Source organism: Thamnophis sirtalis, unplaced genomic scaffold (assembly GCF_051295495.1).
Source record: "Thamnophis sirtalis isolate CommonGarterSnake01/CBP01778 unplaced genomic scaffold, rThaSir2_p1.2 scaffold_3, whole genome shotgun sequence".
In the NCBI taxonomy this organism is placed as follows: Eukaryota; Metazoa; Chordata; class Lepidosauria; order Squamata; family Natricidae; genus Thamnophis; species Thamnophis sirtalis.
In genome coordinates, this window is record NW_028261383.1 from 130,630,207 (window position 1) to 130,647,858 (window position 17,652).

The 17,652-nt window shown below is 43.5% G+C and overlaps 1 protein-coding gene across 3 annotated transcripts in view; it reads right to left on the reverse strand.

Annotated features, from left to right (window-relative positions):
- The window catches only part of CYTH1 (cytohesin 1), a 79,403-nt gene that overhangs the window by 3,538 nt on the left and 58,213 nt on the right, over positions 1-17,652 (reverse strand). For 2 of the 3 annotated variants that reach the window (XM_014059807.2, XM_014059808.2), the window contains exons 4-11: positions 17,125-17,191; positions 16,225-16,343; positions 15,395-15,475; positions 14,305-14,417; positions 12,818-12,966; positions 12,391-12,503; positions 2,718-2,796; positions 2,039-2,110 (exon numbers count right to left, since the gene is read on the reverse strand). In XM_014059807.2, coding sequence (XP_013915282.2) covers positions 2,039-2,110; positions 2,718-2,796; positions 12,391-12,503; positions 12,818-12,966; positions 14,305-14,417; positions 15,395-15,475; positions 16,225-16,343; positions 17,125-17,191 — 793 coding nt within the window. The remainder of the gene's footprint in view (positions 1-2,038; positions 2,111-2,717; positions 2,797-12,390; positions 12,504-12,817; positions 12,967-14,304; positions 14,418-15,394; positions 15,476-16,224; positions 16,344-17,124; positions 17,192-17,652) is intronic. The other variant, XM_014059806.2, reaches the window with a different exon arrangement.

The following is a 17,652-nucleotide window of genomic DNA, read 5'->3' on the forward strand; positions in this document are numbered from 1 at the left end:
TGTTGGAGGCCTGAACAAAAGAAAACTGGTAGGCATTGTCAAGAAGTGTCTTCATCTATTCTTTTATTAAGCCAAAGTCAAGTTATAGCAATTTATAGAAATGTTAAGGTGGCATCTACATCCTAGCTCAGATACGACAAAGTTCATCTTGACTGGGCAACAATTTCAGGATAGCACCAGGGGTGGGCTTCCAGGGGTTTGCAGGGGTTTGGGAGAACATCTAGTTAAGATTCAGTACAGTTCAGAGAACCCCCAAATCCCACTCCTGGCTGACCCCGCCCACCCCACTCCTCCCCTCCCAAGAGTCCCCACACAGCCCATTTTGGATGCAGGTAAGTGCAGGGCTCACGCGGAGACTCAGGGAGGGTGAAAAATGGGTGTATCGGAAGTCGGGAAGGCCAGAAATGGGCCTGTTTCTGGCCTCCAGAGGGCCTCTGGAGCCTGTGGAGGCCATTTTTACCCTCCTGGAACCTCAAGGTAAGCCTCTGGAGCCCAGGAAGGGCAAACCCCCCCCCAAACATGGTGCAGAAGGCCAACTAAGCCACGCCTGCCCAGCAACCGGGCAGAGAACCCCTTGCTAAAATTTTGAAGCCCACCCCTGGATAGCGTATATCAGAGTTGTCCATGCTTCAGAAATCATTTGGAATGCTGGGGAACATGAGCAGATCACCTCCTTAAGGTAACTTAAATCTTTTTTCAGGCTACTGTGCACACCTGGAAAAGATACAACCACATTAAAGAAGTGCTTCCTATTTATTTATTTATTCACATTTTTGAACTGCCCAATCTCCCTCCGAGAAGCACCTTTTTAAGAAACAGTGTTAAGCTATTAAAATAGTTTTTACCTGCTGGGATGAAGGAGGAAGTTATTTATTTTTTCTTTCTCTTTCTGTTTTTTTACACACCTAGTTTTTCTTTTCTTTGTAATGTTTTTTTTTCATAGATGCTTATCTTTTATATGTATAATTCTTGGTGTTATTTGTATTAAGGAAGTATTTCTCCTTTGTATTAAAGAAGTACTGTTCCCTTATGATTCAAAAAACCTCTTCCAAATCACTTTTGAAGCAAGGACAGCCTCAGTTTTGTGCACTAAAATAAAATATTCTAAAAAACAAACAAACGCCGATCACCTTAAGAAATCATCTGATCAAGATCTATTGTAAAATAGATCAAAGGCAGCAAGGTAGGACTTGAAAATGTTGTGGGAAAGACCTGGTCAATTCTCAGAAAACTATTTTTTTCCTCTGTGGGATTTCCCTGATCTCAGTGCTTTGGGGGTGTCACACATAATTTTCCTTCTCTCACTGAGTAATAGAAACAGAAACAATTCTGCAATGTGGGTAAGCCTGCTTAATAACTCATATTTCAAGGTTACTCCCACTTTTCTTGAATTCCCTCTCATTTTCTTTCAAAGCATGTAGAAGGGCAACAAATGAGGGCTTGGGAGAGTTCATTTGGGGGGTTCATTTTGGTTTTGAATAATGATCTCCCCATCTTGGTGCATATACTAGAACAGCAATGGCAAACTTTTTCGGCACTGAGTGCCCAAACTGGAACGTATCAGCATGCGTGTATATGTGCGCGCTGGAGTGTTGGAAACCTGAAGACCAGCTGGCTGTCATGCACATGCCTGTTTTTTCACCATTTTGGGGGCTGTTTTCATGCTGGTATTTGGGACGTTTTTGGCCCAAAAACCAGCCTGAAAACAGCCCGAAGGGGTCTGGGTTTTGTTCATTTTTCAGGCCGTTTTCCGGTGCTCCAGCGCCCATGAAAACCCGCATGCGTGCCGGAAATCAGAACAGTAGCTGGTGACGGCACACATGCCCACAGAGAGGGCTCTGCGTGCCACCTCTAGCGCATGTGCCATAGGTTCACCATCACAGTACTAGAACTTTCATAGAGCTTCCCATAAGAAACTATGCTTTCAACTTTTAGTAACCATAGTTACATAATTAAAACAAAACAAAAAGGAACGAAAGGCTGCAAAAAGGTGATCTCGCCCTATCTCAACACAGTCTCCAGGATTAGAATGACTCACCGGCTTCTTAGAATCTTCCACTTCACGGATGCTTAGATTCTCCAGTGGAATAATGCCTCTCGGTTCCTTGTCCTACAAGATAGTCAGATTTGAATCCATAAATTATCTTCTCAGTTCATCACAAAGTTAAGTGGGGAAAAACCTCCTCTCTTAGACAAATATATCTAGACAGATGCTTTAAAGACAAAACTTTCAGTGAGGAGGCTAAAGGCATATATCATAATAAAGTAAGGGGAAAATGGCATGGAAAAGGCCAACAAATATATTGAGGTACAGTTTTCTGGTTTTCATTGTGGTATTTGTTCCAATAGTGAAGATTTCAGGACAACAGTTTATGCTATTGTGTTTCCCCAAAAATAAGACAGGGTCTTATTTTCTTTTGACCCCCGAAATAAGCCCTTGGCCTTATTTGGGGGGAGGTCTTATTATTTTTTAGGTGCAGGAGGCGGCGAGCATGGTCACCTCAGGGCTGCTGCTGTGTTGCAATATTTTCAGGGAGGGCTTATTTTAGAGCATGCGCTCAAAAGCCTGATTGGGCTTATTATCCGGGGAGGTCCTATTTTCAAGGAAACAGGGTAAATACTCCAATCTTATGTTAAAACAAGAATTCACATTTAGAGTAGCCCTTGGGTTGTACTTGGATGCATCTGCACAAATGGTAACAACCTGAGACACTCACTGTGGTGTACTCAAAGTAGTAGAGGCAGTTGTCTGTCAGGATGAACCAGCGTCGCTTCCACGTCTTCACTCGGCCACCTGCACAAGGGAGAAGCAAGCTTGACAATGCGTGCCCAGGCCAAAAAGCTGGCTCTGGACACAAGAGCAGCTAAGGCAAAGGCAGAGCTACAGCCTATGGGCACAACAGACAGTAGCCGAGCACATGGTTGTCAAGAGCGCAAGCAGAGCCAGCCCCACACCAGAGCAGCAGGTGGCTTCCAGCTGAGCACAACAGCTTGGGGGAAGGAGAAAAGGTTGCATTGGTCAACCCTATTATATGCTACCGAACAAGCCTGTGTCTGCTCTGCACAAGGATGGAGAAGAGGCAACAGATTTCCACTAAGATAGAATTGCTATGAGTAAAGTCTGTATTTTAGCCAGATCCTCAGATGAAGCTGCTCTCTAGGATTCCACTTGAGCCTGGAAAGCCAAATCTATACCACCCTCTCACCTCTTTTTTATTACAGGTGAAAGAAGAGGGAATTATTTACACTGCATGATAATTTGGCAGCCAGGAAACAGCCTTTTTGATCTTGATGCTCTCACCCCATGAGATACCATTGCATTTTAAGATACAATAAGCTAGGCTAAGGGAAAAGTCCTTGATCAAAATGGGTGACAGGAATAGCTATCCCCACCCCACTTGCCTTTAAGATGCAATAAGGATTTTGGATTTGTGAAACATTACTTGTGCCCCATGCAGAAAAAAGGAAGCATGCTAAAGGGCCTGATATTTGAATTTGCTCTTAGCTTATTCTTTCAACTCCATGCCTTCTAAATGACTATCTCAGACCTACGATTCCCATTTTCCCAGCCTAAGACAGCGGTCCAAATCACCCAAAGGGTACCAGGTGAACAAACATTATCCTATGTAAACAGGATATTTTCAGATGAGATTTCCCCAATAGATAGGGGATAGGTCTACAAGGGAGTTGGCTCAAATTAACACCTATTAGGGCTATGTACGGTATTTTTCAGAGTATAAGACACACCTTTTTCCCTCAAAAAAGGGGCTGAAAATCTGTGTGCATATTATACACTGAATACAGCATTCCTTTTCCCTCCTGAAACCCCACCCCCTTCACCAAAATGGCCGTGTATAGCTTGTAGGAGGCCTTCAGAGAGCTCCTGGGGGCTGGGGAGGGCAGAAATGAGCAAAAAACGGGCCACTTTTTGCTCAATTTTGCCCCCCCAGCCCCCAGGAGCACTCTATAAGCTTTCTAATACCCTTTTTTTGACAAAAAACAGGTCCGTTTTTGTGAAAAACAGGCCGTTTTGGGGAGGTTTGCAGAGTGCAAAAACTTTTTTTTTAGTTTGCCTCTTCAAAACCTTGGTGCGTCTTATACTCTGAAAAATACGGTATATAGCGATCTCCTTTCTTTTTCCCAATACTAAGTTCTTCACAGGTAAAACAACCTGGCTTTGCCAGTTGCTAAACAACCTTTTTACTCCCAGTGTATTTCAGACATTTATCCTTCTGTTTATCCAAAGCAGAAGCTCGGTGGAAAAGACATAAATCCTGTCAGTTTATTTCATAGCAATTGGTTCTTTCTGGATTTTCTCCCCTTTTCCCCAACTAAACTGTGCCCACAATTAGCCAATGGTTTTTTCCCGGAAGTCAACTCAATGTCAATAAGAAGCCTCAGATGCAGGGAAGCACATTACTTTTGGCAAATTGTGACAAACATTTAAAAAAACCGACCTCGGGTTTTGTCAGAGATTCAGAAACTGTGAAGGAATCGGTACAAATGGGTACTATTCTAAACAGTTACTTCCCAGAGGGACCACCAAGGTCACTTCCATCCACAACTGCCTGCCTTCACTCATTAAAGGACGGAGGTTTGCACAGCCCCCTTGGGCTGGTCTAGCCAGTTTATGCAAGGGGGAGGGGGTATCCTGTGGTTCCAAGAGGCAGATCAAAGTTGAGAAGTGAAGAGGCAAGATCCGCTCAATCAGCAGGGGCTACTCTGGCACATCCAGAAGAGTAGAGTTGAGCTAACCAGAAATTACCAGGAGCAAAAATATAAAGACCCACTCAGGGAGATTCTTACGCCACATATAGGCACACACAAACAAGACTTCATTCAAGCAACATAAAAACAAAAAACAGAAAGAAAGGGACAATGGTGGGTGGAAGAAGCCAATTGCTCCAGATAACGCCTGCTACAGTCCCCAAGGAACCTGGAAAGCTTCAACTGTTGTGAGCCCCTCTAACCATGGAATGATCAACTTCATCGCGAGTCAATATATTACAGAAAGACAAAGAAAACAAAACATCCCCAGGGGAGCCGATTGGTAAACTCAGCAAGTCTCCAGTTGTATCCTCACAAGTATTTGGCAGTAGTGTTTTGCCCATTTCATTTCACTGTAGACCAAGCTCAGCAGGGTGGACAAACAACTTGTGCAAGCAGAAGACAACTTCCAGAAGAGCCCACCAGAAAAGAATGCGGTGAGCTGGCTTCTAAGGAACCCTAGGCCAGCCACCTTTAAACTGAGGCTTTTATTCAACCGGAAGAGAAGTGAATTGTCCACCATGATATTAAAACTAAGACCAACAATTGAGGATCAGGGCCTTGGATGAAGATGATGATTAAAGTTTTTTTGATGTATTTGTCCTAAACTGTGAACTGAAAAGCAAAATGTGAAAAGCTCTGCCATTTCATCTCCCCTCCCTTTTCTCTTAAAAGTTCTTAAGTGAAGCTCTTGTTTCAGGATGGTAGACTTACAAGTGTCAATTTCAAAACATCCTTTGAATTTGGGTGAATATGTAAATAAACTCTAGAGTTCCAGTGAATAATTAGAGGGACATAAACCTCCAGGAAGTTTCAGCCATCATTTTCCAACTTTTATCTTTTGACAATTGAACAACTGTAAGTGTAAAACAGCTGAATATTCAAGAAACACCCTCGCTTCAGAGAATTCCAATTTGCTGCCATATTTATAACTAAGAAATGCTGAGGGAACAGTATTATATCTGAAATGTTACAAACTAATAACTTATAGAATAATAACTGACAGGGTTATTAAAATCCCAAAGAGCTCCTTGCTGTCAACTATTGTTCATCCTGATTTTCAATTCAGACATGGCAACTTTAATAGTTGGGGTATATTTTTAATGGCCTAGGGCAGGGGCGTCAAACTCGTGGTGTCACATTATCATGTGATGTATCACAACTTTTTCCCCCTTCACAAAACTGTGGGTGGGGGTGGCTAGCATATGAGACATCCGGCGCAGGCCACAAGTTTGACACACCTGGCCTAGGGAGATTCCTACAATAAAGGAAACACCTGCGTTGCTTTTAGTTACAAACTATTTTAACCCCTCCCGGTTACAAATCACTGAATAATACAATTATAGCTAATGCTAATATTATATGATTAACAAATGATGGATTCAATCCATTCAGCTACAAATTCACTGGGTGGCATTAATCAAGCCTCTGCCTTCTTCAACCAGGCATCTCCAGGTATAATGATACTTTAATAACCATGCAGGCTAAAAATTACAGGGTTCGGGAAGGTTCCGATCAGGGGTGGGTTCTGGCTGGCTTTACTGCAAGTTTGCCCACGCATGCGCGCTTTGTGCAGTTCAATTAAAATTGAACTCAAAAACAAAATGGCGACAGCAGCGAGCAGCCTGCCATACCACTCGGCCAAACCAGTAAGAACCCACCTCTGGTTCCAATCCTGTTCTTATTCCAAGTCCATAAAATAGAAAGGATAACCTATTTACAGATTTATTGTAAATATCAGAAAAGGGATTGTTAAAAAGTGACATCCATAAATTGATCAGTAAGTTAACCAATTGAAAAGAAGAACCTTTATTATGTGTGGTGAATTCTAGTCAGTTGGAGTAGCACTAAACCAAAAACCTGAATCTAATAAGAGATAGGATCACGATCTTCTCTCCTCTGATCCAGTTGGATATTCTGATCCTGTGCCATCCCAACTAACTAGAAGCTCTCTCATATATAATTAAGAGAAGGTTCTTCTTCTCTGTTCCACACAGGACCAGAGCATGGCTAACTCATTGCCACAATCAATTAAACAACTAATATTTTATTATTCCTTTTCACACTGGCAGCATTTTTGTTTTGTTTAGTGCCCCTGGATGAAAAATACGCACTATTCTAGGGCCTTGGGCGAGAGCTTGTCCCAAAGGTGCTTTTTTCTGAGGCAACTGGATTTTGTTTTTTCTTTTGAAAATTGAAGGAAAATAAATCCTTCCATTCCCCACTATCCTGTCAGAGCTGAAGAAGCTTCTTGGCTGAGAAGCAAAACTTCTTCAAAAGAAAAAACAAGAAAGTCCAGTTGCCTCTAGAAAAAGTACCATTGGGACAACCATCACCTGGATGACTGAGAATCGCTAGACTTTTAAATGGAAAAGAGATTCATGATTCATCTTACAATCATTTTAAGTTCATCAGCTGTATGATGCAGGGTAGATGAAGGTTCATGATGGCACTACAATCATCAAGACTGAAGTATAGCATCTGGAAAAAGCCTCTTGAAGCAACTACATTGCTGTGAACTGCCCATTACCTAAGACTGGAATGGTATAACAATTGTGTTAAATACATAATTAATCTGTGGTATGCTAAGTGTAGCCGAAATACAACTTCCAGCAACTTCAAACTTAATGAGAAATGTTTTTTTTTCTGCAATATCTATCCCAGAACAGGTCAAACAACATTTTGGGGTTGGAAGTCATACTTTATTTTTAATTATTATTATTTTCAGCCTGTCAGCACCATAGGGAAAAATTTCAGTAATACTAAGGGCGAGGTTGAAAAAAAGAGAGAAGCTGACAATTGTGAGTTCTCCCCACTCTTTTTTTTTAATGGGGTTGGAGATATTTAAATTTGCCCTCTTTCAATTCTTTCCTTTTTTTAAAAGTATTATTTAAAAATTAGTATTACTGAAAATATTATGCAGATATATCCATATTCTCTGCTATCAAATTGTAACCCTGAATACTTCCAAAGGGATGTGGGCTTCCTAAAGCAAGGGAAGCAACCTATTCCACAGGAGGAAGAGGGTTTTTTCCCCAAGCCCTATCATGCCCTTCCTACCGTGTTTTCCCCAAAATAAGACAGGGTCTTATTTTCTTTTGACCCCTGAAATAAGTACTTGGCCTTATTTTGGGGGAGGTCTTATTATTTTTGGGAGGTGGCAAACATGGTCACCTCATGGCTACTGCATTGTTGCAATATTTTTGGAAAGGGCTTGTTTTTGGGGAGGGCTTTTTTTAGCACATGCGCTCAAAAGCCTGATTGGCCTTATTATCCAGGGAGGTCTTATTTTCAGGGAAACAGGGTAGCTCCTGTCCCTCCGGAAGCTGAAACCCACAGCCAGGCCTAGTTTTGACAACATGAAATACTTCAGGACTTTAGAACTTGCCATACTCTCACAGAAGACATCCAGCAAGATCAATGTGAATTTTAGAAAAGCAGGATGAAGAGGATAGCTACCCGAATCATGGTTTGGGAAAGTCACTGCTCTCTCTTCTCTCTCCGTTTCGTGCCTAGCAGAACACAAGCACTTCCTCTCCCCACCTCTGCCCCCCACCATCCCACGTCTCCCCCACCCCACCCCAGTTCCCCAGGGACTGTGCAGCCAATTAGCAATGGTGGCAACAATAGCAATACGAGAAACATCAGCAGCAAGTAAAAATAAAAGAGAACAGAAAAAACAAGCAAGCACTTGCAGCACGGCCTCGGCCCCAGCAAAGCTAGCAAGGAGATATGGGGGTACGTACCTCCTGAAGTTTGGGGGCAGGGAAAGGCAGAGCCAAAATCATGGAAACATACAAATGAGGGAAAAAGAAAATTAAAAAACAAAGGACTAAAATTTGCCCTTCGTGCACATTTCAATTGCAGTCAGCAGTGGGCACCGCCCAAGCTAAACATTTTTGAGCAAAAGGGACAAAGGAGGGAGGGAGAGCTCTCCTTAAAGGGAGTCAACATATCTCCTACTTTAATACAAAAAAAAAAAAGGACCGATACATTTTTGGGGCTACCAGCATGCCAAGGCTATGAATGCAGCAGCCGCTGGGATACTTGATAGAAAGGTTCACCTCTCTGGATTAATTCTTGCCATTGGCCATATCATGAATGTGTTTGCCACACAAACAGTTGACTGAGGAGTTAGTGATTTTAGTACCAAGGCAGTGGTGTGGGTGTTAAAATGGCCTGGAGCCAGGAGACCTCTAGGAGTGGGATGGGAAGGGCAGCATGCATCATCAAGGGCCAAAGGGTTCAGCCAAAGAACAGCCATATGTGGAGAAAACCAGGGTTATATCCCACACAGTCAAGGCCAGTGGGCCTACCTGATCCACCTTTGTTCTCCTGTTACCTCCACCTCCTTCAACCCTCCCCTCTGGAACACAGCAAAGAGGCCTTGTGTCTCCCTCTGGATGAATAATGGAAACCCCCTCCCAATTTTCCTGTCTCTACAGGGCAAACCTCAGTCTCCCCTTCTTTGCTGTGCTCTTAGCCACATTTTCCTGAATTGCACAATGCTGCAGTTCTCTTTTTTTAAATGATGTCACTGAATAGACATAATCATGACAGTTCTAAAAAGATTTGACCTACAATGATGGGGATTGCAGAATTGGGTGTAAGGTACAATGTTGGGGTTCTTGGCATTAATACGGTCACAATTTGAGACATATTTTTTAAAACAGTTGCCATAGAAGTTGAAATGCAAACAACAAAACATTCTGCCTTTGGAACTGAAGTAAATTTGTTTCCTGAAATGGAATATTAAATGTTGGAAATTGCATTTCACTTCTAAATCCTCATTTCTTTTGTTTCAATCAACCTCTCTTGACTAGATGGCAAGAATCTACCCTAAACCATGGTCACTTCTATATCTAAGGGGAAGCACAAAAACAACTAATAATAGACATTGTCTTATTCTGATAGTCAATATGACTATAATTTTATGGATTCATCAAATTTATATAGCCACCCATCTTGCAGAAGGTGACAAAGTTGTGCTTAACCTCCTCTACTTGCTTAACCTCCTCAATGTGAAGAACCTCTTTAGAACTGGGTCAGCATGTAGCCAACCAAGCAGCCTTCAATTTGTATCCTGAGCCATAACAAACTCTAGTTCTTCTGCATATGCAGCTTAATAGTTCTGCTCAAATACTGCAGCTATTCTTCAAAATGTCAAGCGAGCTAAACATGCCGTGTTTCCCCGAAATTACGACATGTCCTGATAATAAGACCATGCCGTATTTTTCCTGTGGGCAAAAATATACACCCTCCCCCAATAATAAGCCCCCTGGACAACCTCCCCTACAGCCAGGCAGAGCGCCACTCACCAACCTAGCGATATCCCGAAGGCACAAAGCTACAGGAGCTGGGGGGACAAAGGCGCTCACATTGCTTGACGCCTTTGGGATACTGCTAGGTTGGTGGGTGGCACTGTGCCCAGCTGGAGCGGTGAGTTGCCGGGCAGCCGCTCTCACGAGCAGCCGCCCGGCAATGCCCCACTCCAGCCGGGAAGAGCGCCACTCACCGATCCCAAAGGCGCTAAGCCGCGTGGCGCTCTGCCCGGCTGGAAAGAGAGGTTGCACGAGCACTTGTTCTGCCTCCAGCTCGTGTGCCTCCCTGCCTCACCTTGCCCAATTCTCCCTGAAGGGCTGGGCCAGGGCGCCGCACCCACCCCGCTGCCACCGCCGCCGCCATGCTCCGAGCATAACCGGCTTCCAAACTCCGGAGATCCGCTGCCGAGTCTTCTGAGCGGCCACTCCCAGAAGAGTACCACATGGCTTAGCGTCTTTGGGATATTATTGGGTTGGTGAGTGGCGCTCTGCCCGGCTGGAAAAGGGCATTGCTGGGCAGCTGCTCATGAGCGTGGTCACCTCATGGCGGGTTTGTTGCGCTGCTGTGACAGCGCAACACAGCCGTTTGCCCCTGAGGTTGTGCCCAGCTCTTCGGCCGCCCACTTGAAAGAGAGCAGCAACCTGGCAACCCCAAACCAATAAGCCCCCCCCCCAATAAGGCCCAAGCAAAATTGGGGGGGGTCAAAAAATAAGACCCTGTCTTATTTTCAGGGAAACACGGGGTTTGCTCAGAAGGCATTTTAAATTCCTTTCCTGCAGCTACTCCAAGTCCAGTGAAATATTTTTCAATACATTTTTAGGAATTGTAAAACTGAAAATGGAAGAGATTTCTGGTGTTTGCTGTGCAATTGAAAGCTATCAGATTTTCAACTGTGCGACTATTTAAACCAGGGATCCCCAGACTTGGGAACTTTAAGACTTGTGGACTTCAACTCCCAGAATTCTCCAGCCAGCTATGGAGAATTCTGGGAGTTGAAGTCCACAAGTCTTAAAGTTCCCAAGTTTGAAGACCTCTGATTTAAATGGAATGCTTATTATTCATTGAGCAGACATGATACAGATAGACTACAGCTCCATCATCCTTTGGCTATAGAGGCTAGTTAGTGGAGAAGAAATTTTGAATCTAACTCCTAAAGCACCATAGCTTTTCTATTCCCATCACGTCTGGATCATTTGCTACCGAGCTAAGACAAACCTTATTGCAATTACTGTAATTACAAAATGTATTAATCTTATATTATGATTATATAGGAAAATGTAGTTATTATGTGCACTTGCAGTAGCACACAATTGTATTACTACTGTACAACTACCGGTATGTATTACTGACACACTTATCAGTCTACTCTCCAGGTTCCATAATAGTTTTTTGCATGCCTTGATTGAAAGAAACAGAAGAAGAGGGGTAGAAAAAGTGTGGACTTAGAATCAGATCTTATTTTGGACATCAAAGCTAGATAAGTGTAAGTCTTCTCTCTGGCTCAAAGCAAAGTATGAAAAGTTACCAATGTAGAATAATTTCATGAATTTAATTCAGTTCAGATTCAGCAATTACAAGTTTGACTATTTAGGAGAATTCCATTTTCAGATTTGATTTTCAGATTTCAGGTGATTTAATATTCCTACAAGAGAGGTGTGGAGGGGGGGGGAACCTAGGCAACCACCTGTTCCTTAAAGAAGCCCGGAAGATTTTTCGAGCCAAATCCTGGCAATTAAAAAAAAAACACAGGTTTGAGTAAACGTGAAGAGGGAGCCAAGAGCTGCAGAAGGAGAGCTGGTGAATGCATCCTAGTTTGACCTGTCAGTGAGTGCAGAGCTGCTATGCGTGCAGTGATGCCAGAGACGAGTCTGAAAAATGAAAGTGAGAAGCTAGGGACCATAGATAAGTCTTCAGCTTCTCTGTAGGTGGTTGTAGGTGCGCATTTTGGAACTAGATTCATCTGCCATTCCTGGGACTCAAGTAACCTGCCTTTTTTTTCTTCCTAAGTACATTATTTTGCCCAATTTTGGTAAGAATTGGTTGGCCAAGCCAACTTAAGAGAGCCATAGGAAGTTACTGAGCACTGCAACCAAGGCCCTCCTCACTGGGTACGCTGTTCAAGAAAAGACAATGAGAAGCTTTCAGGTTGTATAGCTGGTCCTTTGTGCTGGACTGTGGCCACCGAGCCCCATGCAAAGAGACTCCTGCTGAGCTCCATGCTCCCTGCAGCCCATGCCACACCATCAGCAGCCCTGCTCCTTGTTGGTCAGGTCTTGCCTCGTGCAGACACACACACACTCACCAAGCTTCAGAAGCCAGCCTTCACGGTCCGGATTAAAGAAGGTATGCGTCAAGTCATTGCCATCATCCTCGGGGATTTTGAAGGGCTCATTTTTTATGCTCTCATAGAGATTCTGGTGTGAGGGAGGAGAAACATGTGGGGGATCACTTCCACGGAAAGGTTCTGTGCCACCTTTTCAATATTGCACTAGTGCAGTTTCTACTTCCCAAGAACCATGACTGCATTATGGAAGCTCAGTATTTGAGCAGGAGATACTGGGAAGACCAAGGTAGGCTCAACCCTGACCTATTCCTGGGTCTTTGGTGAGCCTGCCAGGCAGATAGACAGACAGAAGGCCCTCTATTGCGGTGATTCACCACACCCACCGAGTTCTCCATTATGGCCTACACACAGCATTTCAGTCTGTTCTCTTCCCGCAAAACTCACCCTGAGCAATTCCTCAGGTAGGTCCCCGCCATCATTGATGCCACGGTTCATAGCGATGAATCGCTCCACAGTGGGTTTATCCTTCACGTTGGGATTATGCAAACTGGTATTCAGCATGATTATGGCAAAAGAAAGCACATAACAGGTATCTGGGACAGAAAGAAAAAGGAACAGGGGATTCAAGCCCATTTGGGAACATAGTTCAGGTTACACAAGATCAAATCCAAATTGGAGCCTACAGATAGTTTTTTACTTATGGCCACAATTGGGGGCTAGAATTTCCATAGCTAAGCAAGTCAGTTGTTGAACGAGACAACACAATTTTAAAACCTTTCTTGTCATGGTCAAGTGAATCACTGCATTACACAATTGTTAAGCCAATCTAACTTCCCCCATTGGTTTTGCTTGTCAAGAACCGGCTGGGAAGATTGCAAATGACAATCATGTGACCCCAGGATACTGCAGCCCATTGCCAAGTGCCCTGGTTTTGATCACATAACCATGGGGATGCTGCAACGGTTGTAAATGGAACTGCTTGTAACTCACTTTATTCGGTGCTGTTGCAACTTCCAATGGGCATTAAAGAAATGGTTGTAAGTTGAGGACTACTTGAGAAGCCCAACTTGACCTTTAAAATATTTTGAAACTCTAAGCCAATTGGGGTCACTTTACCTGAAATACTGCCAGCTACCATATTTATTTATATCCTGCATTTAATATTTTTATAAGTAACTCAAGGTAAGGTAAAGGTAATGGTTCCCCTCGCATATATGTGCTAGTCGTTCCTGACTCTAGGGGGCGGTGCTCATCTCCGTTTCAAAGCCAAATAGCCAGCACTATCCAAAAACATCTCCATGGTCATGTGGCCAGCATGGCTAAACACCGAAGGAGCACAGAACGTTATTATCTTCTCCCCAAAGGTGGTCTCTATTTTTCTACTTGCATTTTTACATGCTTTCGAACTGTTAGGTTGGCAGAAGGTGGGACGAGTAATGGGAGCTTACTTGACACACACATCCTGCACATGCGTGCACAACCCCCCCTCCCCCGGGCTACGGAGGCTTTCCTGAAGTACGGGGTGGGTGAAAAAGGGGCCCAACGAGCCTGTTGGCCCTGTTTTTCGCCCTCCCCAGGCTCTGGAGGCTTTCCTGAAGTACGGGGAGGGTGGAAAAGGGGCCCAACGGGCCCGTTGGCCCTGTGTTTCGCCCTCCCCAGGTTCTGGAGGCTTTCCTGAAGCATGGGGAGGGTGAAAACTGCCTCTCCCAGCCTTCCAGAAGGCTGAAAATCAGCTACCTGGCACGCATATGCGTGCTGGAGGTGACGGCTTGCATGCCAGCAGATATGGCTCTGCCTGCCTCCTGTGGCACGCATGCCATAGGTTCACCATCACGGCCCTCTACCATTGTAGACAAATGGCTATCCAATATCATCTTTAAAACCTCCAATGTTGGAACAGCCATAACCTCTGGAGATGGTTGTCCACTTACCTGTTGACTGGAACACACCAGGGTTGCATTGACAGTACCGCTGTGCAAATGCTTCCATCATCCGGTCAATTTTTTGTGCTTCACCTGGCAACCGAAAGCTCCAAAGGAATTGCCTGTGAGGACAATGAAAATTAAGCCCATGTCCATTTGTGTGCTGTACAGTTGTGAGGAAAGATATACCACAACTAACATTCCGTGCATCTTTTCCCTGGCAAAGTGTTGGAAATACAACTTTTAAAATTTCTTGCCTACATAAGCAACCAGCTGGGAATTTCTACAAACCCAGCATATCTGATTGAGGCTAGTGAAAAATAAGGCTGGTTCAAAGGCAGGAATGCTTCAGAATTGTCAACAAAGCATTGGCATACTTCTGGTAAGATCAGAAAAACCTGTTTTGAGGCTGAAATAGGATTCAAACTTTTTCCACACCTTTACCCACAGGCCACATCAGGAACAGAGCAGATCTGGACTTTCAAGTGCAACCAGACCCTCAGTAACTCCCACAGCCCCGGCCAACATGCTGTATAATCATGGATGCTGATTTTGTGTGTATGTGTGCCTTTGAGTCAGTTTTTCAGTCAGTGTGATGCGGTTTGCCATTCCCTCAATTTTAGGATTAGGAGTCCATTAGTGAAGGGTCCAAGTCAGCAACTTTATTGTGTTCTACCTATAATACAAGAATCTCTCCAGACTACTTACCTTCTTCTTGGGAATAACCAGATAAGGTTCCATGAAACCTAGGGTGTAGAGTCAGGCTTATACCTCTTGTGGCTATGCAAGCACCCAAGGCTAGTTCCCCACCTGACTCCTCCTTCCTGCCTGGCTGGGAATTTCCCAACATTGAAAGGTTGACAGGCTCCAAATCACATAGTTGGCCTTGTGCCTAAGGTAGATCTAGAACTCATGGTCTCCCAACCTCTAGTCTGGTGCCTCTAACACTACACCAAACTGGCTCTCTACAGCCATAGAAAATGCTAGTTAATCTAGTTAATCCAAAACCATGGGAAAGAAAACACGATCTACAGCTACACCTATAGATACACAGACATGCATCTGTCTAATATTATCATCTCTTCCTCTTGTCACTCACCGCAGTGCCTGTACAAGGTTGAGATCTGTAAACTCGTGCAGCTCCACAAAAGAATGTAATACTTGGATGTTGAAATCGTCTCTGAGGGAAGGAAACAAAATACATTGAAATTCTGGACTGAGCAATTTATTGTTATACAGGTGACAATGCTTATATAGTTAAGGTCTGTGTTTGCACCTCCTTAAGAATTATATGATGGATCCATATAGCTTAGAGCAGGGATATCCAAACTTGGGAACTTTAAGACTTGTGGACTTCAACTCCCAAAATTCCCTGGCTTAGAGTTACTACTCTGAGGGTCCCTGAATCAGAAGGATCTTCCTATTTCCTCCTTTCTGAGTACATATACACAGGTAGTCCTCAACTTGCAACTACAACTGAGCCCAACATTTCTGTTGCTGAGTCATTAAGTAAGTTTTGACCTATTTTATGAACTTTGCCACAGTTGTTAAGTGAATCACTTCAGTTGTTTAGTTAGTAACATGGTTGTGAAGTCAATCTGGCTTTCCCATTGATTTTCTTTTTCAGACGGTCGCAAAAGAGGAACACGTGGCCCCGGGATCCTGCAACTGCATCATTTTGAGCCAGTTGCTAGGTGTCTGAAATTTGATCACATGACCACGGAGATGAGGCAATGGTTGTTAAGTGTGAAAAACACTCATAATTTTTTTCCTAGTGTTGTTGCAACTTCAAACAGTCACTAAAAAATGGTTGCAACTCAAGGACTATCCGTACTCTACTGCTGACTTTGGTCCTTTCTCTAACATTAAGAAGAACAGTGTGTGAACATTAACATACATTCTGTCCTCTAAGGGGGCTTGGTTAATTACCTTTCACCCAGGTAGTCACCAATGGCAGTCTTGTTGAGTCCTTCCCCCTTGTAGAGGAACTGGGCAATGTCCTCACATGTATTCTTCAAAAGGTCATTCGCTATGAGGAACTGAATCCCCTGCAAGATGGGGAAGGAAAAAAAAAGCCTCTCAAACATTTGTTGCACGAGAACATAGAAATAAGAACTTGTAACATCTGCCATGCTATTCCACATGAAATTCAAATTATCCTAATTGATTACATCTATTTCAAGCACAAGGGAGTGCAGGGAGTTGGAGAGGAGGCTGCAATCAATATAACAATAACTTGCTTTTACTCACTTAATGAATTCTGCAGCTGAAGTTAGTTTGAAATTATTTCCTGACTCACCACATATGATTTAGCCCAAATGCCACACTTCCGCCACGATCAAGAAAAGACCTACTTAACTGAAACCCCAGCTGTGTTGGGGTTGTGTTAAGCCAGGGCTGGCAAACTCACGGCCCGCCAGACGGAAGCGCCACACGCTGGCCACGGCCAAACCCGGTTTAGTGAAGGGGGGGAAGTCCCTATATGTCACGTGACGATGAAGCGAGTTTGACATCCCTGTGTTAAGCTGTGTTAAAATGAGTTCTGCTTTTAGGAAGCAGTCTCACTGTTACGTTTTCCTGACTGGAGAAGGAAAATTACAGACCTTATTGCTTATTTCCAAAGAATCCTTGAGGGAGGAAATTGTTCTGAGGGGTTTAGCAGATAATTTGGGAAAAGAGGGAAAAATAAAGACAAACACCAATATAAGTAAGGCCCAAACAGATAGCAGCCAATTTGGGATCACATCCTTTAATCCTACTGTTAACGCAGGGTTTTTGCCTGATCCATGGTTGCTATTAATACCACATCAAGGAAGCAGCAGCATTTACCTTCTTAGGATCCATGTTAAATTTCTTCCTCCCCATTGCCACCTGCTTGTTTCTCTGCATGTTTTTCCTAGGTAACACAAAAAGATTGCTCAGTCTCCTTTGCTACAAAACAGTCTGTGGACACCACTTCTGTAATAATCTCTACTTGCAATACAGTTAATCTTTTCCTTCATCTTGCATTCTTTTTTATTTATTTTTTAAATTTTATTCTCATATATAGTTACAGGTATACATTCACATAGTTATTTATCTTTATCACTTTTACATATTTGTTTTTCCATATACAAAATTAAAATATACAATCTGGGTTGCTTTTCTTACCATCCTATACACCTACTTTGTATTATCACCATCCTATTTTTCCTTTTTTTTTCACCCTCCCTCCCTTCTCTACTTCCTTCCTTCCTCCTCTCCGTTCCTTTTCCTACTTCCCTTACCTCTCCCCTACTCCTCTCTTCCTCTTTCCCCTCCTACCCTCTCTCCTCTTTCTATCCCTTCCCTCCTTCCTCTCCTTTCTTTTCTTCTTTC